This window comes from Theobroma cacao, chromosome 1 (genome assembly GCF_053813885.1).
Source record: "Theobroma cacao isolate CCN51 chromosome 1, ASM5381388v1, whole genome shotgun sequence".
Classification (NCBI taxonomy): Eukaryota; Viridiplantae; Streptophyta; class Magnoliopsida; order Malvales; family Malvaceae; genus Theobroma; species Theobroma cacao.
The window spans coordinates 40,218,280-40,241,341 of NC_142639.1; the positions used below are offsets into that span (position 1 = coordinate 40,218,280).

Consider the following 23,062-nt stretch of genomic DNA (forward strand, 5'->3'; position numbering starts at 1 on the left):
AGCTTCTGCTCGGTCTGCCGAGGGAAAACGGTGGAAATGAAACGGAAAAGGAAATCCGGTTTATCACTTTCTCTTTCGCTTATTTAAGTCTATTGCTTTGGAACTTATATCTAATTCCTTGAAATTTTTACCCGGATTGAAAATAAATTTGTTATTAATTAGTTTTATTAATTATTTTCCACAATTTCACATTCGTAATTTGACTATCTTAGCTCTTTCAATCGATTATTGGCTTGTTTGTTTACGTTCGTTCTTAATTTCATGTGTGATGCGCTTTTTTGAATTGATTTATGGAATTGAAGGCTTACTATGTACTGTTGAAGCGAGAGGTGTTAATAATGAAAGAATTCCTTGGGAATTTGAAATCTATGTTTCCTTTTTCAGGATTAAGTAGGAACAATCGTGAACCTAAATATGAAAAAATCAAAGTCCAGCCAACTTTCTCATCAGCCTTTAAAGATGCAAAAATCGGCTGAATTAGTTGTGATGATCAACTTCACTTTAAATTAAGCATGGCCGGATGTGTTTATGCATCTGTGTATTAGTTCAAGCAAATGATTATACTTTTTATCCTGTTGACTGATCATTTTTGCATTTCTGATGGTGAATATGAAACTAGCTTCCTAGGTTTGGGTGATTCTAGTTATATACTGTACTCTACTAAGTGATTGTGATGAGAATTCTTGATCCTGGTGCATTTTTTCTCTTGATCTCTAGCTTGTAGATTGTTATGACCTTGTCTTTGCTTCAGCTTAATATGCTATTATTGATTGAAGTTGAGGAGATCAAAATGGCATCAATTTGTGAGTGTTCAGATTTAACTGTTTATTCTTTGTAGATCATAACATGATCATGCAGAAAATGAAGGCAGTGCTCTCTCTCTCTCTTTTTTTTTTTTTTTAAATCAGTATTGCCAAAAGCTGAAAATTATCAGAAAGAGTAGAGTTCGAAGGCATGAAAAAGGACTCAAATAGAGGAATGACTGATCTATCCTAGCAAGAGCCCCTGGAAAGTCTGGAGTCAAAAACAATTGTTCTTTGGCATTTGATTTCTCTTTCAAATGTGACAAGCCTCCTACTGGACTTTTGCATCAGCAGTATGCTGTGCTCAAGTGATCCTTGTGCGTTTTGATTTCTTATAATCTATTGTTGAATTGTTTGTAGGTTATAATCTTTTTTTGCCTGGCTGGATAATTTCTAATTTATAAAAGGCTGTAAATGGGGTCATCCATTTCTGCTAGACTTGTAGCAAGGCTACTCAATTTTGCCTTGGAAAATTGGGATGGCAGTTGTTTCAGTGGTCCATTGGTGTGTGGCGGTACTGCAATATCGCTTTGAAGCCTTCTATCATCTTAGCAAACATGGTAAGTAATCTGTTTTTCTTTTATTTGTTTGTTCTTATCAGTATCTCGTATACAAAAAAGCAAAATAGAGCATTATATGGAAACAACAGCGAAAGAAACATAACAAGAGTTATTCTTTTCATTTCAGGTACGTTTCAGATTTCCAATCATAAAACACGTGGACGGAATGGAAACACGTGGCTTTTGAAGTTTTTTACCCTTCCTGAGAATTACCCTTTTAAATACCTCATTCTCATCGAAAACCTAGGTCTGAAGTGTTTGTCTCACAGAAGAATTAGGGGAAATCTGTAAGCGCTGTTGAGAAATCATCATTTTTCCTATGGCAGACGAGAATTCATCGAGGCCAATTCCTGATCGCTGGATGTTGGTTGTTAAAGAGCAGAAGGGTGGATCTAGGCGCTCGGTAATTTGGCATTTAATTTTATTTATTTATCTCTTTATGATCGATACGATTTTAGCACTAGAGATTTGATATTTATCAAGCACTTTAATCAAGTTCTCTGCCTACATTAATTTGTTGAATGCTTAATAGATTTTGGGTTTTGGTGATGGATTGATTCAGTCGATCTGACTTTGGTGGTCTAGATTTTAATACCTAATCTGTTAAATCGTATGCTTTTGTCAAGGCATGCATGTCACATCTTCATATGAAATGTCAAGAATGCTGATTTTCTTGTGTGCTTACTAGGTAAGAGCCTTGCTTTTCTGTTTTGACAAACCTGAGAGAATATGATATGGTGGTTATAAAGTTTTAACTCCTTTTATGTACATGCTCTTGATAATTTGAAGATCAAAGTCCCTTTTTAACTGTAGATCCAGAAGATGATTTTAATGATATAGGTGGACTGTGTTTGCCCCTTTGGCAGCTGTTGCTTGGCCTGTGTGATCTATCTTAGAGTTGCTGGACAGTTCATGCAGGATTACTTGCTGCGGACTACCACTGCATGCTAAATAATTGTATGAACATTAATTCTTCCATTTTTATGGAATTTCTCACCATCCCTTAAATAGATGACCATAAAGAGGTTCCAAAGTAAGACTGTTGGTGGAACCAACAATTGCTGTTTTAGAGGCTTGCAATATATGAAGGTAGACCTTGACAAGAAGTCCCCTCACAGGAAACGTAATTCCAGTAATGCTTTTATATGACATTAGAACCTTTACCAATGAATGCTGTGCGCAAACTTCTATGTATGGTCCTTATGTTTGTGGATTTACATTTGCAATGGTGATCCTTCTGTCTCTGTCCAGCTATATTGTTTATTGTGTTCAAATCTGCAATAACCAAGGTTTTTTTCTTATTTTTTGAAGAATATTAGCTAATTAACAAGAAAAACTATTTGCCCTTCAAGATTATTGGACTTTCTTGTCATGAAATGCCTTTCTCTTTCACTGTTCTCCTTTTCTTAGCTTAAAGGCACATGACACTCAGAAAAGCTGTAGGAATGCAAGATTGATTGTGATAGAATTGAATCTAGATGAAAGTTAGACAGTAGAAAGGAGAATTTTATTGATTGATGGTTTAAATATTTGGCTCTTGCAGTACTACTCATGTCCAGAGACTGGTCAAAAGTTCTACACCTATGAAGATCTCATGCGATATGTGAACTATGCAAAGGCTGCTAAGCTTTCCATCTACTCACCTGTGAGTTTGAACATATTTTGCTTTAATATGGCGTTATTAATAATTTTATTTATCCTTGATAACCAGACACATGAGGGTTGAGGATGAATGTTAGAGCCCCAACTAAAGCGGATGCAGCATATTATGAGACAATAATCATTAGTGGTTAAAATATCATTCAGGCCTTGATTGCTGGATTTGCTTCCGTTCTGATTTAAGATATGCCATTATTCTCATGTTCTCGCTTTAGATTTGATTTAAGATTTTTGTTCTTTTCTTCCTCTATCCTCGTTAGTCCATAATCCTCACCCAACCTTTTGTATCTTCTAAAATCCACATGATAATTAATGGCTCTCACTCTCTATCATTAATGTTTTTATATGTGCCAATTGGTGTAAATGAATAAATTTGTTCCTTTTTTGCAATAGTAATTGAACTTTATTTTTATTTTAATTTATTTTCTTTTACACTAATCCTCTGTTGCAGAATTTTCGTCCCATTAATCCTCGCAAACCAAAGAAAAAAGCTAGCGTGCCTGATGTAGATCAGAGTAAGCTCTAAATTGATTCTTCTTAGATCTTTTTAATCTAATCTGCCCTTCACCATAGTCCCTTCCCTCAGCTTCTTTTTTTCTTTTTGATCAAGGCTCTCTTTGCCAATGCTATTGTGTTTATAACTGGATCATTGATACTGCATTAACTTCAAAAATAGCTACTTTACATGTATTACTCAAAGTGCATTGCAATCAACCTTGAAGTGCATTTAAATGATACATAATCAACTGTTGTTTGCTTCTACAAATTTTTTCAGAAAATTGTGTTCAAAATGATTATACTCTACTGTTCTCATGGCCAATGATTTTGATTTGTTTTTTTTGGTGTGTGATAAGAGGCCAGAGGCCAAGGAATTGATATTATGTTCTGTTTGACAGGTGCAGTTGAGAAAAGCTCAGATTCAGAAGATTCTACATTCAAATTGCCTAGCATTGCTTCGCTTGAGCTGATGGAGGTGGTGAGTCCATCACATTCTGACAAACAGTCTGCATCAGGGAAATCGAAGCTGGAGAACCAGTCTTCGAATGAGGCATGCAGTTCTGAGAGGGGAAAGGGCAAGAAACAGAAGAAGTGAAAGCGACGGAAAAGAAGTGTTAGCCTCCTGCTATATTATTAGTAAAAATAAAATGGTATACAAGTTTTGTATTGCCATAGACTTTGTTTCCTGAACTCAGGACTTGTTGATTTGCTTTGTGTGTTTGGATCCATCACAGACTTGACTTGTGATACTGCTTTTAACTGTTAAATTTACCTTTCCAGTTGGAGGCTTTCTAATTCCTATGCTCAGTTGCTCTATATATTGTCTTCCTTCCCTTCATCCCCCTTCTTTATGCTGAACTATCGTCTGTTGGGCCCTTTTGGTTGGCCTGCCAGCCTGTGACATTACTGTTTGGAGCCCATCATAGGCAGAGCCGGCCCATAATAATTGAACTAGTCTCCATAATAAAAAGGTTAATTCTATTTCCATTTTTTGTAATTTTAATATTTCTGGTATGATATTTTATGGTTTCTTTTTTTTTTAATTAACACTATAAAAATATTTTTTTTCGAAGTATATTGTAGATAATTTTTATTCTAAAAAAAAACTTTAATTGTTAATTTTGACCAATAAAATGACAAAAATATTTTTAAAACTAAATAGATAGATTAACTTTGAATCAAAGATATTTTGATAATTTTATTAAATAAAATTAATGGTTAATCTCTCATGAGAATAGAAGTTATCCATGATATATTGATTGAAAAAATAAAAATATTTTCATGGTACTAAATAAAAAACATCACAAAATATTATGTGAAAAAAGTTCAAATCATAAGAAAAGCAAGTAAAGATCACCCAATTAAAAAAAATGACTCATCTTTAAATGTAGATTATTCAGATTAAACAACAGGAAATACCATTTTTATAGAATCATGGGTGAATCCATCTTCTAATTTATACAAAGATCATATAGACTTCTACATTTATAGAAGTAATAATTACATACAATTACTATAAGGTCCATTACTAAGGTCTGGCATTCATGTTTCTATATATTTAATTTTAGTTATGAAGAGCATAAGATTTCATGCCATTAATTAATCCTATAAACCATGGAATGCTTAATTACAGAATCTTTCATTAGGGGTTGGATGCTAAATACCCGCATCTACTCCTATCTGCCCGAACAAAACCAAACAAACAAACCTCGTACTATAAAACGTAAATATATCTCTTCCCATCTCTCTCAGTTTTCCCGCTGAACTTCCCTTCTGATTCCCTCTGCCCCAAAAGGCCTAATCTTTCACGTCTCTGCCTCTTACCCTTCTGTTCCTATAGTTATCTACTCAGTTGGTAGTCACAACTCTCTTCCTTTCCTTTCTTTGTTTTTCTTTTTCATTTCAAAGATTTCATATTTCTGCCTTCTTTCAGCTTCTATATTGAGTTTTAGCCGTTGCACTGTTATTCTTAGAGCAGGGAAAGCTTTTAGAGAGAGGGAGACTAAACCAAAAACAAAGTGTGTGGGATTGTTCTTAGGAATGAAACAGAAAACCCCTTTTTATGTTTCCATTTATCTTTTGCTTGGATCTTTGTTTACTATTTATGTTTTGTTCTTGACAGTTATGTTGTCATTCGACTTAAAAACCTGACTTTTAGTGGAGGGTTTGGGCCTTTTTTTTTATTATTACATTTTTTTAAATGAAGGATGTGACTTGGGTTTGTGCCATGTTGTTGGTTTAAGCTTTAAGCATGGAAGAAGTCAAGGAGGATGGTGATAATACTACCACAGGCATTGATGATGTTAATGACAATGTAGTTCGAAAGACAGTCCCTGTTCATGGGTTTGTTTGTTTCTTTCTTTTTCTCTTTTTTACTTCCTCTTTTAAATGTCTTTAGATCAATTATGAATCAGAAAATTTGCTTGTAGATCACCAAATTTGTCCTGATGTTAGTCTTTACTGTCTTTACAGGAGGATTTCAGGTCCTACTAGACGATCAACTAAGGGAGGTTGGACAGAGGAGGAGGTCAGTGTTTGGAAGCTATAACTATGTTTTGTGATCACATATTTTTGGTAAATTATACCAGATGGCATCCTATAAAGCAAAGAGATGGAATCTTAGTTCTTTGATTGCAACATCTGAAATCTGATGGATGAAATTGAAAATCGGCCCTGATTTTAGTATGTTAGGTGTAACTTACTCTACTCTTCTGTAGTGCTGTCAGGTGCTTGAAAGGAAAAATGAAATGGTCCTTTCTCATTATGATTTCATTGCAACCATTGCTTGAAAGGAAATGTTGTTTTTGTTCTTTCTTCTTTTTTAACAGGACAAAATGTTGACCACTGCTGTCCAAAAATTCAATGGCAAAAATTGGAAAAAGATAGGTATGCATGTGTGTTTGAAAGACTTTATCTCTTGCTTACTGTTAATGCTTCTCGTGTTTGAATACTAAACTTTCATTGAAGGAAGGAATTGGAATGATGAGCATCCAGATCATAATCTCTCCTTGTACCATATTGAACATCATCTCTTGACATCGTTTACTTAAATCTTTTGCAGCCGAGTGTGTTCCTGATAGAACAGATGTTCAGTGCCTACATCGCTGGCAGAAGGTTCTTAATCCTGACCTTGTTAAAGGACCTTGGAGCAAGGAGGTGCTAATCAAATCATGTTGATTCTTTTTTTATTTTTATTCAGTAGGAGCCTCAAGCCTGCCACTATATTATTTATAACAGTGCTTCATTCTTCACTCTGTGTTTTCAGGAAGATGAACTTATCTTTGAGCTTGTGGAGAAGCAAGGGAAGAAGAAATGGTCAGAAATAGCTAAATACTTGCCAGGCCGCATAGGCAAGCAATGTCGAGAAAGGTGCCTGATCACTTGTCAAAAACACTAACAGATTGCTTGAAATATTCCTACTTCATATAGTTTATCATTTGTACATTGTTTCTTGTCAAAAAGCATGTAAAATCTGAGTGTCTATTCAGGTGGTTCAATCACTTAAATCCAGATATAAAGAAAACTGCTTGGACGGAAGAGGAGGAGTTGGTTCTTATTAGGGCACATGGAACATATGGGAACAGGTGGGCTGAGATAGCGAAGCTTCTTCCAGGCAGGTTTGTCCTGAAAAGAGCATGAGTATCTGAAAAAGAAACCAAACAAGAGCCATTTTCTTTCCTTTGAATAAGTTCATTCAAATTAATTGGTTGTTTCTTCTATTTTGTTGTGCAGGACTGAAAATTCAATAAAGAATCACTGGAACTGTTCAGTGAAGAAGAAAGTAGAGTTACTTGCAGCTTCTGGTGTTAATCGAGGCAATCATGATAGAATAGTGGAGTGCATGTCCTTCGGGCTAGGCAAACCTCTTGAACAAAAAGTTAATCAGGGAAGAGGCACAAACCCTTTTTCACTGCAATTGGTTCTTGGAGATACCGATAGAAAAGAAAGCAACCTAGCAATTTCAAATAGAGAAACTTGCAGAGTGGTGAGAAAAGATGCTAATGTTACAATGAAAACATCCTCTCTAACCATGTTTGCTAAGAGATATGATGACGGAAATGATCTGACTATCAAACAGCACCAAATGCATGCTTGTGATGCTCAAGCACCTGGAAACTCTTATAACCTTGCGGCTGACTGGTATGATAGATCTCATCATACTTCTTTTGGTGATCATGTGAAATTCCCATTTTTACATGAAAGAACAACTGAGCATTGCTTGCCACCTTCACCTCTCCCGTTGAGTACTCCATTAAATGCTACCATTGCTGCTGCTTGTGATGGGAAAGATGCTGTTCCAGGCTTTGTTGAGAGAATGTATACTTCTGTCAGACCACAGGACAGAAACACTGAAAATGTGGAGTTGAGGCTTGGTTGCTTAAGCTATGAATCGCTTCAACTCAAGGATTTGAATACTTTTTTGACAACTGGTAGATCATTTCCTCAAGCAGATAGTGATGTTCGAAAGGTATGTAGTCCAGTTTTCTTTAATACTCCACCTGTCAACCACAGCTGTCCAGAAACAATATTGAGACGCGCAGCTAAGAGTTTTAAAAATACACCATCTATCATTAGAAAAAGAAGCTCTCAATCTACAAGACAAACTAGCAATCACAAAGAAAGTGATGGTGTTGGTTCCAACGCAAAGCAGCTTTTCCTATCCCCTCCAAAGTCTCCGAAACTTGATACTACAGCTGTCACAAAATCTGTAGAAAAACGCCTGGAATATGTGCAGGAGTCATCCAGTAACATACCTAGAACATCATCTACCGCAGATCATTCTTCTAGCACCAATTCTACCTGAGATGGCTCATTGGGTTCTTCTCTGATCAGGCTATAAAGGTCAGTTCCTACTGTTCTACTCCATGCAATACCATGTCTCTTATTTTCATGAATATTTAGGTTTCATCAGAACAACATGCGGGAAGCAACCAGAAGAACGATCATGGATTGTGTGAACAGCTCATGTCTTGAAAATCAGAAAGACAAAATCTCCTGTAAGTCAGTTTGCAAATGCTAATTGTTCTTGCCTGGGTCTTAATCCCCATGGATTGTTTTTCCTGTTACTGTATTTCATATTTGTTCTCTTATGAAATTTCTGCTTCAACCAGGCCATTGGTGGTGCTCATTCTTTTGTGTAAAGGAGAGATTTGGCTGCTGCTACTACTTTCCATTCAACAAATCATACAATGAACAGATACACGACAAGGCTTCGATGTTAAGCCGAAGATAAATATTTATTGAATTCGTTATTCTTTTGTTGACATTTTTGTTTCCCGTGCCATTGTCTCCATCAACGGACGGCATCTTCGTATCCGGCCGGGGGCAAGCCATTATTACTTCAAATTTACTCTTTTCGTCTCTTTTTCTTTCTTTATTTTTTTTTTCAGATGTCCGAATTTTTTTTATACTGTAAATTTATTTTTTATATTAAACAATATTCAACATTTATTTTTTTTCAAAATTTAATATAAAATATATTCAAATTTAATTTTTTTATCTTAATTCCATAAAAATAAAAAAATAATTATTTAAAATCAAATAGAGTATTAATTTTACAGTTATGCCTATGCTCTTTTAACAAATTCTTGATTTAGAGCTATGGTCTTTAATATAAGTATTAATCACTAATACCTTTTGGGGAAAAAGAATAGGTAAAATTCTATTTTTTATAATAAATAGCATATATTAGAAACAAAAGTGTAAAAATTATTGCTTTGGGTTATTTAGGTCACAACGTTAACTAAAGATTTTTTTAGTCCAACTTTCCCTTGCTTACACTTTAAATAACCAAACAAGGAAAAAATTAAATCCAAAAAAAATTATTTTGACCGCCATAACCAATCACACATTAATGTGCCACGTGGCATGCATGTAATCCCTATGGATAGAGTAAGCATATACATATAATTATATGACTAAAGTTTTAAATTAAATGCTATGATTACGTTTTCTGCTTTACCACCAAAACATTTTAATGAAACGTTTTAATTGAGAATTTAATGTAATTTAATATTAAAGTGTTTGATATATATAAAATTAAATGATTAAAATCTTGAATATAATATTAAGCATTTAGCTTAGAAAACATACGCATCCTATTAAAAATTACTACTTCAAAACCATAGTAGTATTCACATGAATTAAAAGAAGTTTTTTTATTTTTTAAATAAAATAAAGCACAATAAATAAATACTATCTATTTATAGTAGTTGAAATTTATTTTTTCGAAAAAAAAGGCTTAACATTGTGTCCGAGACCAAAGACAGCGAAATGGGAAAGCTCTCCTCCTCTGTAGTTCCTGCTTCTCAGGGACCGCAAACCTTCTCTTCTTCTTCTGCTGCTGCTTCCACGACAAAATCCCAAGACGGATCTCCGCCGTACGCGTCTAAGGTTCTGCGTTTCTTTGAAATCGTGGGGATTTCCGATCCCAACGTTGATAATTACAGGTCAAAAGACTTCTACTCCAATCTACTGCGTGACCACCTCAAGACCGACACTGTCCAACGTGGCCACGTCACCTGCTTCGCCACCGTCAAACCCGCTGTCGCCGTAATTTCTTCTGAAACGTAATCTATTTCTATCAGAATTATTATGAATTATTCTCTTTTTTTTATTGAGGATTTTTATCTTTGCAGAATTATTTTGGTGGGTTACATGGAGGGGTAGTTCCAGCGATAGCAGAAAGAGTGGCAATTGCGACAGTTAGAACAGTGGTGGGTGTGGAAAAGGACATTTTTCTTGGTGAATTGGGCATTTCTTATCTCTCTGCTGCTCCCACAAATGTAAGCTCTCTTGGCTTTTCAAGTCCTAATATCTCTCCTTGGTTAATCCCTTCCCAATCAGGGGCGGAGGGTAGTTTGTCTATGCCCAAATATTTTAAGATTATTTATTTATTTATTTATTTATTTGAATGGCCCCTCAAAATAATTTTTTATTTAATAATTATTTGTATTCCTTCAACCTTTGATGAAATTGAAGTCATTGTGTTCAACATATTGCTAATTAAGTCCGGCATATAAATTCTATGTTAAGCCTATGATATTTAAAAAAGATTGAGTGAGCTCGAAAATTACTTTCTCTTCTACCCTTGTGCCAGGAGAGTGAGAGAGGGACTCCTTCTACAGTACCGTTATTTCTGTTAATGGGCATTTTTTAGTCTAATGTTTGATGAATTTTATTTAATTTTTTAAATAAGTGAGAATTGGATTATATATAAAGTTCTATTTGGCTGTTAGGTGTCTCTTTTTGTTTGGGTGACCTTTAAAAATGCTCTAGGTCGGCCCTTGTTCCCAATTATAGGTCTAATGGGGACAGATACAGAAAAGAAACAGGAAGGCTGATTGTGATTATGCCTGTTAATTTGATGTTTAAGTGATGCATTGAACATTAGGGAGCAAATTCAATTTTCAGATGTTATCCCACTGTTTGATTAGAGCTTGTTCAAGTTTTGGCTTTTTTTTTGGGATGGAATGCATGTCCTAAGTTGAGAAAGGTTAGGAGGGGAAGTTAGATTTTATGCATGGAATCATATGGACTGAAGATCTGGACTTTGCTTAAACTTCTCCATGTTCCAGACTGCTAGGATTGTTAGTTTCTTGAACATGTAACACTGGCAAATGGGCTGCAGTGCTGAGCGTACGTATATCTATGGGTAAAAAAATAGTTGCAGCCTCACTTTTCTCTAGTGAATTACTTATTGGGGATATGTCTAATTGGACCCATTGTCTGGATTCACCCTGAGAATTAAGGCTGATGTAGGCTGCTTTTGATAAACTGCATTGCTTGACCTTCTCTTGCATCTCATATGAAGATAATGCATCAGAAACAGAACAAGCTTTCTATCAATCATCTCACATACTCCTGTTTCTTTTCGGTTTAATGAATGTATACCATCACCTATGTTGTCACCATGCAGGCAGAGTTGATTGTTGATGGATCTATAGTGAGAAGTGGAAGAAATATAACTGTAGTTGCAGTTGAATTCAAAATGAAGGAAACAGGGAAACTGGTCTATATTGGCCGTGCAACCTTGTATAATTCACCCATTGCCAAGTTATGAAGTGTACATAATAGTCCGAATTTTACTTGTGGCTCGGTTTGATAACCATGCCTCGTGCCTTTTAATATGTATCCCAAAAAGATTCCGGTTCTTTTTGGGTATTGCCAAATGAATATTCTTATGCCATTACTACCAAATAATCAAGATAAATGTGTTACCTTTTTAATTTCTGTTACCTCTTTTTACTTGATAAAACGATGAAGCAGAAGACAGATAGGAATATAGAACCCTGGGGTTCTAGGAGATCATTCTTGTGCTTTAAAATATCTCAAAGCTACTCATCAGTCATCACTTAAGTAGCATTGTACTTCAAAAGCAAAAACAGTCAAACAAACAGGATCGAGACAGACAATTTAATATTATTTGGAGAAAAGATGAACCTTAAAGTGCCAAGTGTAATCAGTTGTGTAACATGTCTAATATTCTAATTTATAGATCAACGAGGAGAGAACCTAAAATTGAATGCAGTTAATGTGGATAAAGAAGGCTGCTTTATGCATATTACAGGGTAATGGGAGCAACCTGCAGAAACATTATAATGGAATAGAATCCGAATATTTGGTGCGCACATATTGATTATTAGTCTTACATTCTCAGAATTATGAGCTTTTGATTCATACTGCTTTTTAATTTGTAACTTGTTCATTGGTCAAGACAAGATCCATGGCCCTTTACTTACACCAATAATCATCTGTGGGAGTTAAAAAACATGAGAGAAAAATAATGTACATCGGTAAATTTTGCATGATAACAATGCTGGGTGAAGCCTTTTGACACATCTGCACTATGTTTGTAAATCCCACTTGCTGGACAACAAGTACTCTTGTGACTCAGCCTTTTACAACAACATGCATCCAGAAGCCTGGCATATCGGCAGAACTGGTCTCAATGAATAAAATACCTAAGAAACATAAAGAAAATGCACCGGTTTAATTCAGCAATGCTTGTAGTGATTGATAAGATGTTACTGAAAAGGATTATATAAATGGGTCTAACAGGATAGATAACTTTATCAACACACACCATCAACACTTCTCACGGAAATATGGCATTTGCAAATGCCTCTGCATCGAAAGGTTGAAGGTCTTCGAGACCTTCTCCAACACCTACAAACTTCACAGGAATGCCAAGCTCATCAACCACGCTGACCTGTGCGGGGCAAAAGCCTTGAGAAAGATGTGAACGAAGTTTGGAAAACAACCCCTAAAACCCCCCACCCCCAACCCAGAAGCCAAAAAAAAGGGGTTAAGAGACAATACCACACAGCCACCTCTAGCAGAACCATCAAGTTTTGTCAAAATAAAACCAGTTATTCCAACTACCTGTCACAAAGTTGAAAGTCGCTTAAATAACAGCTGAGTGCAATAAAAAAAATTATTAGCATTTAACAAGTTCGTTTAAGTATCTTGATGAAGAAAGCAAGGATAGGAACAGTGCCTCATTGAACTCTCTTGCTTGTGGAAGCATATTCAATCCAGTTTTCCCGTCAAGAACTAGTAGGATCTCCTGCACAAGTTGCAGTATGACCTTAAGATAACTCTTCACAATAATAACATGAAACTTAAGAAGACCAGCAGATCACTGTATTCAATTCATTCAAATTCATCATTCTTTGTCACTGGTCACAACCATATTTCTGAAGATCCAACTACAGTAAGAACTAGCATCATAAAAGCTGGTATTTATAAAATCATTTGGTATTCATGTTTAAAGAGACATGTAAATTAATAACCCTTGAGGCATTAACCAAAAGGGATGGCCAATATAAACGAAAACATGGGATAGGAGCAGGTAGAATAAAGTATCAAAAATTTGACATGTCTGAACCAACTATACTGAAGAGGAAATGCTAATCTGTCTTATGGCCCAGACATTCAAATTAATGCAAGGCGAGAAGGAAGTTAAGGGTTCAAAACAGCTTGAGCTTACATTGTGTGCACCAGGAATAACTTTTCCCACAGCCTTCTTACAGGCTATCAACTCTTCCATCAAGCTGAAATTAGTGTGAAGACCTGCACAAACGATAAAGCATGCCCTGAATAACAGTTTAGAGGCAGATACAAATACACCAAGACTAAACAATGAAGGTGTTAGAAAAATATTAGAAACAAATGAATATAAAACTAGTAAAAGCAATAATTGGTCTGAGACGTGATATTATTGTCCTTTCGGAGTATAAAACTCGAAGAAAAGAGGCAGAGGGAAGTAGCAGAGAAGCTTTGGTGTGTTGCACCAGATAAGCATGGTAGAGTAAAGTCACTTGGGAATCTTGTGCATGCGCGAGCCCACTCTGTTTTCCTTACTTGCAATAAACTTATAGTTGATTTCTTAATATAAAACATTCACTTTTTATGTATTTTGACAATGTGAGATATTTGAACCTTATGAAATACATTATTTTTCAACAGTTCATAATACTTACGTCCAAATGTGTCACACAAGACAATATCAAAACCTTGCTCCTGACCTCTTTTCACAGCCTGCGCAAGCATTATTTAGAAAGCACTTTAAAATCACACGTTAAGAGTTGTACTATATCAGAATAGTAATAAAGGTCAGTTCCTACTGTTCTACTCCATGCAATACCATGTCTCTTATTTTCATGAATATTTAGGTTTCATTAGAACAACACGAGGGAAGCAACCAGAAAAACGATCATGGATTGTGTGAACAGCTCATGTCTTGAAAATCAGAAAGACAAAATCTCCTGTAAGTCAGTTTGCAAATGTTAATTGTTCTTGCCTGGGTCTTAATCCCCATGGATTGTTTTTCCTGTTACTGTATTTCATATTTGTTCTCTTACTAAATTTCTGCTTCAACCAGGTTGTTGGTGGTGCTCATTCTTTTGTGTAAAGGAGAGATTTGGCTGCTGCTACTACTTTCCATTCAACAAATCATACAATGAACAGATACAGGACAACGCTTTGATGTTAAGCCGAAGGTAAATATTTATTGAATTCGTTATTCTTTTGTTGACATTTTTGTTTCCCGTGCCATCGTCTCCTTCAACGGACGGCATCTTCGTATCCGGCCAGGGGCAAGCCATTATTACTTTAAATTTACTCTTTCGTCCCTTTTTCTTTCTTTATATTTTTCTCACATGTCCGAAAATTTTTTATTTTATAAATTTATTTTTTATATTGAACAATATCAGCATTTATATTATAAATTCTTTCAAATTTTAATGTAAAATATATTAAAATTTAATTTTTTATCTTAATTTCCATAAAAAAGATAAATATTTAAAAACAAATAGCGTATTAATTTTACAGTTATGCCTATGCTCTTTTACAAAAATTCTTTGATTTAGAGCTATGGTCTTGAATAAAAAGAAATATATATATATATATATATATATATATATAAGTATTAATTACTACGACCTTTTGGGGAAAAAGAATAGGTAAAATTCTATTTTTTATAATAAATAGCATATATTAGAAACCAAAGTGTAAAAATTTATGCTATGGCTTATTTAGGTCACAACATTAACTAAAGATTTTTTTCCCTTTTTTTAGTCCAATTTTCCCTTGTTTACACTTTAAATAACCAAACAAGGAAACAATTAAATAAAAAAAAATTATTTGAACCGCCATAAACAATCATACATTAATGTGTCGCGTGACATGCATGTAATCCATATAGATGGAGTAAGCATATGGATATAATTATATAACTAAAGTTTTAAATTAAATGCTAAGAATACGTTTCCTACTTTACCACCAGAATATTTTAATGAAACGTTATTATTGAGAATTAAATGTAATTCAATATTAAAGTGTTTGATATATGCAAAAATTATTGATTAAAATCTTGAAAATAATATTAAGCATTTTGAATGAACTATCAGCTTTTCAAAAAGAAAATATTAAGCATTTAGCTTTGAGGACATACGTATCCTATTAAAAATTACTACTTCAAAACCCTAGTAATTTTCAAATGAATTAAAAGAAGTTTTTTATTTTTTAAATAAAATAAAGCACAATAAATAAATACTATCTATTTATAGTAGTTGGAATTTATTTATTTTTTTAAAAAAAGCTTAACATTAAAGGAAAAAAATCTTAAAAAAGCCTTAAAACGTAGGCGTGCATCGACTCCGAGACCAATGACAGCGAAATGAGAAAGCCCTCCTCCTCTGTAGTTTCTACTTCTCTGGGACCGCAAACCTTCTCCTCTTCTTCTGCTGCTTCCACGAAAAAATCCCAAGACGGATCTCCGCCGTACGCGTCTAACGTTCTGCGTTTCTTTGAAAGCGTAGGGATTTTCGATCCCAACGCAGATAATTACAGTTCGAAAGACTTCTACTCCAATCTACTGCGTGACCACCTCAAGACCGACACTGTCCAACGTGGCCACGTCACCTGCGTCGCCACTGTCAAACCCGCTGTCGCCGTAATTTCTTCTGAAACGTTATCTATTTCTATCAGAATTATTATGAATTATTTATTCTCTTTTTTTATTGAGGATTTTATCTTTATAGAATTATTTTGGTGGGTTACATGGAGGGGCAGTTGCAGCGATAGCAGAAAGAGTGGCAATTGCGACAGTTAGAACAGTGGTGGGTGTGGAAAAGGACATTTTTCTCGGTGAATTGGGCATTTCTTATCTCTCTGCTGCTCCCACAAATGTAAGCTCTCTTGGCTTTTCAATTCCTAATATCTCTCTTTGGTTAATCCCTTCCCAATCAGGGGCGGAGGGTAGTTTGTCTATGCCCAAGTATTTTAAAATTATTTATTTATTTATTTGAATGGCCCCTCAAAATAATTTTTTATTTAATAATTATTTTTATTCCTTCAACCTTTGATGAAATTGGAGTCATTATGTTCAACATATTGCCAATTAAGTCCGGCATATAAATTCTATGTTAATCCTATTATATTTAAAAACGATAGAGTGAGTTTGAAAATTGCTCTTTCTTCCACCCGAAGAGTGAGAGAGGGACTCCTTCTGTATTACCGTTATTTTTGTTAACGGGCATTTATTTAATCTTTTAAATTAGTGAGAATTGGATTATATATAAAGTTCTATTTGACTGTTTGGTGTCTCTTTTTGTTTGGGTCACCTTTAAAAATGCTCTAGGTCGGCCCTTGTTCCCAATTATAGGTCTAATGGGGACAGATACAAAAATGGAAAAAGGAAGGCTGCTTGTGATTATGTGATGTTTAAGTGATGCATTGAACATTAGGGAGCAAATTCAATTTTCAGATGTTATCCCACTGTTTGATTAGAGCTTGTTCAAGTTCTGGCTTTTCTTTTGGGATGGAATGCATGTCCTAAGTTGAGAAAGGTTAGGAGGGGAAGTTAGATTTTATGCATGGAATCATATGGACTGAAGATCTGGACTTTGCTTAAACTTCTCCATGTTCCAGACTGCTAGGATTGTTAGTTTCTTGAACATGTAACACTGGCAAATGGGCTGCAGTGCTGAGCATAGATATATATATATCTATGGGTAAAAAAAAATAGTTGCAACCTCACTTTTCTCTAGTGTATTACTTATTGGGGATATGTCTAATTGGACCCATAGTCTGAATTCACCCTGAGAATTAAGGCTGATGTATGCTGCTTTTGATAAACTGCATTGCTTGACCTTCTCTTGCGTCTCATATGAAGATTATGCATCAGAAACAGAACAAGCTTTCTATCAATCATCTCACATACTCTTGTTTCTTTTCCGTTTAATGAACGTATACCATCAACTATGTTGTCACCATGCAGGCAGAGTTGATTGTTGATGGTTCTATAGTGAGAAGTGGAAGAAATGTAACTGTAGTTGCAGTTGAATTCAAAATGAGGGGGACAGGGAAACTGGTCTATATTTGCCGTGCAACCTTCTACATTTCACCCATTGCCAAGTTATGAAGTGTATCCGAATTTTACTTGGGTATTGCCAAATGAATATTCTTATGCCATTACTACCAATAATCAAGATAAATGTGTTACCTTTCTAATTTCTGTTACCTCTTTTTACTTGATAAAACGATGAATCAGAAGACTGATAGGAATATAGAACCCTGGGGCTCTAGGAGATCATTCTTGTGCTTTAAAATATCTCAAACCTACTCATCAGTCATCACTTAAGTAGCATTATACTTCAAAAGCAAAAACAGTCAAACAAACAGGATCGAGACAGACAATTTAATATTATTTGGAGAAAAGATGAGACTTAAAGTGCCAAGTGTAATCAGTTGTTTAACATGTCTAATATTCTAATTTATAGATCAACGAAGAGAGAACCTAAAATTGAATGCAGTTAATGTTGATAAAGAAGGCTGCTTTATGCATATGACAGGGTGGTGGGAGCAACCTGCAGAAACATCATAATGGAATAGAATCCGAATATTTGATGCACACATATTGATTATTTGTCTTACATTCTCAGAATTATGAGCTTTTGATTTATACTACTTTTTAATTAGTAACTTGTTCACTGGTCAAGACAAGATCCATGGCCCTCTACACCAATTATCATCTGTGCAAGTTAAAACACATGAGAGAAAAATAATGTACAGAGGAAAATTTTGCATGATAACAATGCTCGATGAAGCCTTTTGACACATCTGCACTATGTAAATCCCACTTGCTGGCAACAAGTACTCTTGTGACTGAGCCTTCTACAACAACATGCATCTCGAAGCCTGGCATATAGGCAGAACTGGTCTCAATGAATAAAATACCTAAGAAACATAAAGAAAATGCACCGGTTTAATTCAGCAATGCTTATAGTGATTGATAAGATGTTACTGAAAAGGATTATCTAAATGGGTCAAACAGAATAGATCACTTTATTAACACCATCAACACTTCTCACGGAAATATGGCATTAACAAATGCCTCTGCATCAAAGGGTTGAAGGTCTTCGAGACCTTCACCAACACCTAGAAACTTCACAGGAATGCCAAGCTCATCAACCACGCTGACCTGTGTGGGGCAAGAACTTAGAGAAAGATGTGAACAAAATTTGGAAACAACCCCTAAAACCCCCCACCCCCAACCCTGAAGCAAAAAAAAAAAGGGGGTTAAGAGACAATACCACACAGCCACCTCTAGCAGAACCATCAAGTTTTGTCAAAACAAAACCAGTTATTCCAACTACCTGTCACAAAGTTGAAAGTCGCTTAAATAACAGCTGAGTGCAATAAAAAAAATTATTAGCATTTAACAAGTTAGACTAAGTATCTCGCTGAAAAAGGCAAGGATAGGAACAGTGCCTCATTGAACTCTCTTGCTTGTGGAAGCATATTCAATCCAGTGTTCCCGTCAAGAACTAGTAGGATCTCCTGCACAAGTTGCAGTATGGCCTTAAGATAACTCTTCACAATATTAACATGAAACTTAAAAAGACAAGCAGATCACTGTATTCAATTCATTCAAATTCATCATTCTTTGTCACTGGTCACAACCATATTTCTGAAGATCCTACTACAGTAAGAACTAGCATCATAAAAGCTGGTATTTATAAAATCATTTGGTATTCATGCTTAAAGACATGTAAATTAATAACCCTCAAGGCATTAACCAAAAGGGATGGCCAACATAAACGAAAACATGGGATAGGAGCAGGTAGAATAAAGTATCAAACATTTGATATGTCTGAACCAACTATACTTAAGAGGAAATGCTAATCTGTCTTATGGCCCAGACATTCAAATTATTTCAAGGTAAGAAGGAAGTTGAGGGTCTGAAACAGCTTGAGCTTACATTGGGTGCACCAGGAATAACTTTTCCCACAGCCTTCTTACAGGCTATCAACTCTTCCATCAAGCTGAAATTAGTGTGAAGACCTGCACAAATGATAAAACATGCCATGAATAACAGTTTAGAGGCAGATACAACCAAGACTAAACAATGAAGGTTCATAATACTTACGTCCAGATGTGTCACACAAGACAATATCAAAACCTTGCTCCTTACCTCTTTTGACAGCCTGCGAAAGCACTATTTAGAAAGCACTTTAAAATCACACGTTAAGAGTTGTCCTGTATCAGAATAATAATAAAGGAAGAACTGCAAAATTTGTGCCCTTCCCCCCCACCCTTTCCCTTTTGGTCCTAAAAAATTACTTCTTTAGATATTCAATTTATCTACCTGATGATGCTTTGGCATTCTCCTTTTCAGCTACAACAATCTCACAACCAGTTCTCTCAGCCCATATCTCTAGTTGATCACTAGCAGCTGCTCTGAATGTGTCACCTGCTGCCATCAATATCTGGCAAGATATCAAATTATAAGAAAAAGGAGGGCAAAAACTGTTTGTGACTATGCAGGTTTTTACAACAACAGAGGCCTCCATCACATTGCACCTAAAGCAATGCACGTTTTTTAGCAGCTCACCTTTGCCCCTTCATTCTTTAATCTATAAGCCAGCTTTCCTGCAAGGGAATTATTAATGAGATTATTTTATAATAAAATGTGAAACATCAATTTGTTAAGACAAAAATTCCTCAATAAATAAATCTTCCACAACTAATTTGATAAACTAAAGAATTTCATTCGCAAATCTAAACAACCTAAACTGATTAGCAATTGCGACATTGGTTAGTAGCCTTACCAAGTGATGTTGTCTTGCCACCTCCATTAACGCCAACAATCATGATCACAGCTGGCTTCCTGATAACATGACAAGAGTGTTCAACAAGAGGAAAAAACAATGCCATTTTAGTGCAGAATGGAACAACAAGAAAACTCAAAGACTAAAACACGAAAAACCTGAATCCAAGACGAAGCTCGGTCTTACTCCCCTTCTTTGTCAAGAGATCCAACACACACTTCTTCAATGCATCCTATAACCCACAAATTAATCCACATTTTTCAATATTTATAACCTCAAAAAATAAATATCTTCACCACAGCTAAATCCAAATGAAAAACATCATACTATTTATAAGTATTGTAGTTTTCTGTATTAACCTTTATTTCACTTCCTGATTTAAGTTTTCCACTTAGTATATCCTCCCGCAAGCTCTCCACTATTTTAATTGTAATTCTTGGCCCAAAATCAGATACCAATAAAGCCTGCAAAATTAAACAAAAAAGGAATAACTTATTCATTTTTTTAACTTATTTTAGGCACTTTTTCAGTAGCATGTAAACAAGGTATATTTAGAAGAGAAGAGAAACCTCTTCGAGTTCGTCGAGGACGCGATCGGTGTCAGCGAGGTTCCAGTATAACAAGAGTTCGTCGATCACGGCGAGGTTGTCTCTGGTCTTGGAGAACCCTGAGAAGATCTTTTCAACGTCACTCTTGGCCTTTTCCTTGATTAACCGACCGAGTCGAGTGAAGAACCCGGTCTGACTCGCCAGGCATTTGAAACGGGAAGCGGTTGGTCTGGCTGTTGTGGATGGATTGAACCGGGTTCGAGGTAAGTTCGAAAAGAGCGGTGAGGGTTTGGAAATGAGTGAGAGCTGAGTAGGGAAAGCCATCTCTCTCGCCCTCTGTAACTGAATCGCGAGAGATGAAAGGAGTGGGACTGGATAACATTCCTCCAAACGATGTCGTTGCTACTTGCCACTGTCTAAAACATATTGATCAATAATTTGTTCTAAAAATGGTTAATAAAACAACTTTTAAATATAATTTCTTCCAAACGATGTCGTTTCAACTTACCTAACCTAACTACATGATCTTTTTTCCATTTTTTTTATGCATAAAGCATAATTGTTCAACATGGCTAAAATGGGAAAAAAAAGGGAAAATTGTACAATGAAAATTCTACAATCTAACCAATGTTTTTTTCACAATTTGCATCGGAAATAGACATAATACTTTTAAATAGTTTTTAAATTATTTTAAAAATTTAAATAAATTTTTATTCTTTTATTATATTTAATCAAACTCATATACTTTTAATTTAAGCTAAATAAACTTTTATAACTAAAGATATCAATTATTATTAATTAAAAAGACATTTGTTGTTTTTATTCTCGTGTGCCACTTATATGATGTTGACAAAAAAAATGAAACAGTCACATAATCACATTAACATTTTGATTAATAATAATTTAAATTTTTAAAAATAATTTAAGATATTTTCTAAATATAATGTCTAAATTTTGAAAAAGCCATAATAGAAAGCTAAGCCAACTTGTAATGATGTTAGGCATTACAATTTCTATTATTAGTCTTCTAGAAATCTATGACACCAAACAATATTTAATTTATTTAATTTTATAGTTTATGTTATCTATGTAGTCATCAAATTAATTAACTTTATTAGTTAAGACTTTGAGATAGTCGACCCCCTGTTTGCAAGGTTGTTTCGGCTGCCATAAATTTTCCGCCAAACTTCCAGGCAAGACCGCTGAGGAAAAATTAACAGTTGACTCAACCTTCGGCTTAACTAACATTCCCATATGTTTTATGTTTTCGCTGCTAAGATAATCGTGCCGTGAAACTTCCGAGCCAAAGAATTAGGAGGTGCAGGTCCAGCTCATCCCAAATTGTTAGTTACAACCTTTATTTCCAAAGGCACGAGTGATTGTGATGATGGCAGAGTGCTGACGACGCAGTGGTGATGTAAGACCATGAAACGAACCACGAAATTTATCCAAATCCAAAGTTGGAGTTGACATGGTCAGCACTTGGTCTTCACTGTTCAGTTGTCTGCTGCCATTTGTCATAGTGTCACCATGGTAGCCGAAAATCATGTAAATCTCATGTTAAAGAAATATATTTTCAACTGATAAAATCATAAATCTCACATATTCATATATCTTATTTTTTGAGAAACTCTTAAAGGAGAATATAAATGCTACACCGACTGTTTATTAAAGTAATATTAGACATTTACAAATTCACAACACCTATAAAATATACAATATCTCGTAAAGTTAGTGTGAACCGAAATATATAACCAATTCACTTGTTTCTTTCTTTTAATTTAATTTAAAAATACCTTTTCAGTGTCTTCTTCAAGTTTTCGTGCTTTACCGATCCAGATATTCATCCATTTTTTTTCTTTTCTTTTACGTTTAAATTACGTGCTTTTACTGCAATTTGAAGATAGAAATGATGAATAAAAAAATGATTTAACAAATAATATGGACTTGACTGCACCCAAAATTAATCTCAAGTGGTTTTAAATTAATTTCCGAATTTCAGCACACGTGATGTAAAGTAATTATTACTGGTAGCTGTACTTATAAAAAAGACCGGAAAAGTGCGCATCACGGCAGTTTGAGAGCGTGTGAGAGGCGCAATGGAAAAAGGTTGAAGACTTCAAAGTCAAAGGGACAAAGGCTACCCCATGTTTTGTCACCGCCGTGTTGCGTCCATGATCCGCCGGACAGTCACGAGCACGGCTTTGCCACTTGCCTCGTAACTGATCAACCGCTCCGATGTTTGAACAAGAACAGGAAAATCACTGATGAATTTCCAAATAAATTCGTCAAAACTTAAGAAAATTTAAAATATGACATTCAATTTGAATTGAAAACTGGAGGAATAACGTCATAGAAAGTAACGGTGTAATTGAGCC

General features: G+C 35.1%; 5 protein-coding genes across 15 annotated transcripts; 4 read left to right on the forward strand and 1 right to left on the reverse strand.

Annotated features, from left to right (window-relative positions):
- LOC18614199 (uncharacterized) lies at positions 1-4,315 on the forward strand. 7 transcript variants are annotated; one of them, XM_007051838.3, is made up of 7 exons: positions 1-58; positions 909-1,363; positions 1,491-1,610; positions 1,690-1,766; positions 2,907-3,008; positions 3,474-3,537; positions 3,919-4,315. In XM_007051838.3, exons 2-7 carry the CDS (start codon positions 1,282-1,284, stop codon positions 4,113-4,115), a joined length of 642 nt encoding a protein of 213 aa, XP_007051900.2. In that variant the 5' UTR covers positions 1-58; positions 909-1,281; the 3' UTR covers positions 4,116-4,315. The 7 variants fall into 7 exon arrangements, with proteins under 7 accessions (XP_007051900.2, XP_017969535.2, XP_007051899.2 ...); XM_018114046.2 differs by having other exon boundaries at positions 15-1,120; positions 1,211-1,363; XM_007051837.3 differs by having other exon boundaries at positions 15-1,120; positions 1,241-1,363.
- Positions 4,316-5,771: 1,456 nt separating this feature from the next.
- On the forward strand, positions 5,772-8,910 carry MYB3R2 (myb domain protein 3r2). The gene is made up of 8 exons (XM_088810065.1): positions 5,772-5,863; positions 5,993-6,047; positions 6,349-6,412; positions 6,582-6,676; positions 6,786-6,889; positions 7,009-7,137; positions 7,253-8,517; positions 8,632-8,910. The coding sequence occupies exons 1-7, from the start codon at positions 5,772-5,774 to the stop codon at positions 8,322-8,324; spliced, it is 1,611 nt and encodes a 536-aa protein (XP_088666191.1). The 3' UTR covers positions 8,325-8,517; positions 8,632-8,910.
- Positions 8,911-9,743: 833 nt separating this feature from the next.
- LOC108663800 (uncharacterized) lies at positions 9,744-11,748 on the forward strand. The gene is made up of 3 exons (XM_018129302.2): positions 9,744-10,072; positions 10,159-10,305; positions 11,439-11,748. Exons 1-3 carry the CDS (start codon positions 9,794-9,796, stop codon positions 11,580-11,582), a joined length of 570 nt encoding a protein of 189 aa, XP_017984791.2. The 5' UTR covers positions 9,744-9,793; the 3' UTR covers positions 11,583-11,748.
- Positions 11,749-15,661: 3,913 nt separating this feature from the next.
- On the forward strand, positions 15,662-17,536 carry LOC18614201 (uncharacterized). Its single transcript, XM_007051840.3, has 3 exons — positions 15,662-15,977; positions 16,066-16,212; positions 17,304-17,536. The coding sequence occupies exons 1-3, from the start codon at positions 15,702-15,704 to the stop codon at positions 17,445-17,447; spliced, it is 567 nt and encodes a 188-aa protein (XP_007051902.3). The 5' UTR covers positions 15,662-15,701; the 3' UTR covers positions 17,448-17,536.
- A 410-nt stretch (positions 17,537-17,946) lies between these two features.
- On the reverse strand, positions 17,947-21,090 carry CPFTSY (signal recognition particle receptor protein, chloroplast (FTSY)). 5 transcript variants are annotated; one of them, XM_018129269.2, is made up of 12 exons: positions 20,706-21,087; positions 20,496-20,600; positions 20,295-20,368; positions 20,137-20,195; positions 19,920-19,957; positions 19,674-19,794; positions 19,455-19,523; positions 19,287-19,369; positions 18,797-18,865; positions 18,619-18,681; positions 18,397-18,506; positions 17,947-18,223 (listed from the first exon to the last, which is right to left on the reverse strand). In XM_018129269.2, exons 1-12 carry the CDS (start codon positions 21,006-21,008, stop codon positions 18,151-18,153), a joined length of 1,167 nt encoding a protein of 388 aa, XP_017984758.2. In that variant the 5' UTR covers positions 21,009-21,087; the 3' UTR covers positions 17,947-18,150. The 5 variants fall into 5 exon arrangements, with proteins under 5 accessions (XP_017984758.2, XP_017984769.1, XP_007051904.2 ...); XM_018129280.2 differs by having other exon boundaries at positions 17,947-18,262; XM_007051842.3 differs by having other exon boundaries at positions 18,370-18,506; positions 20,706-21,086.
- Positions 21,091-23,062: the final 1,972 nt, after the last annotated feature.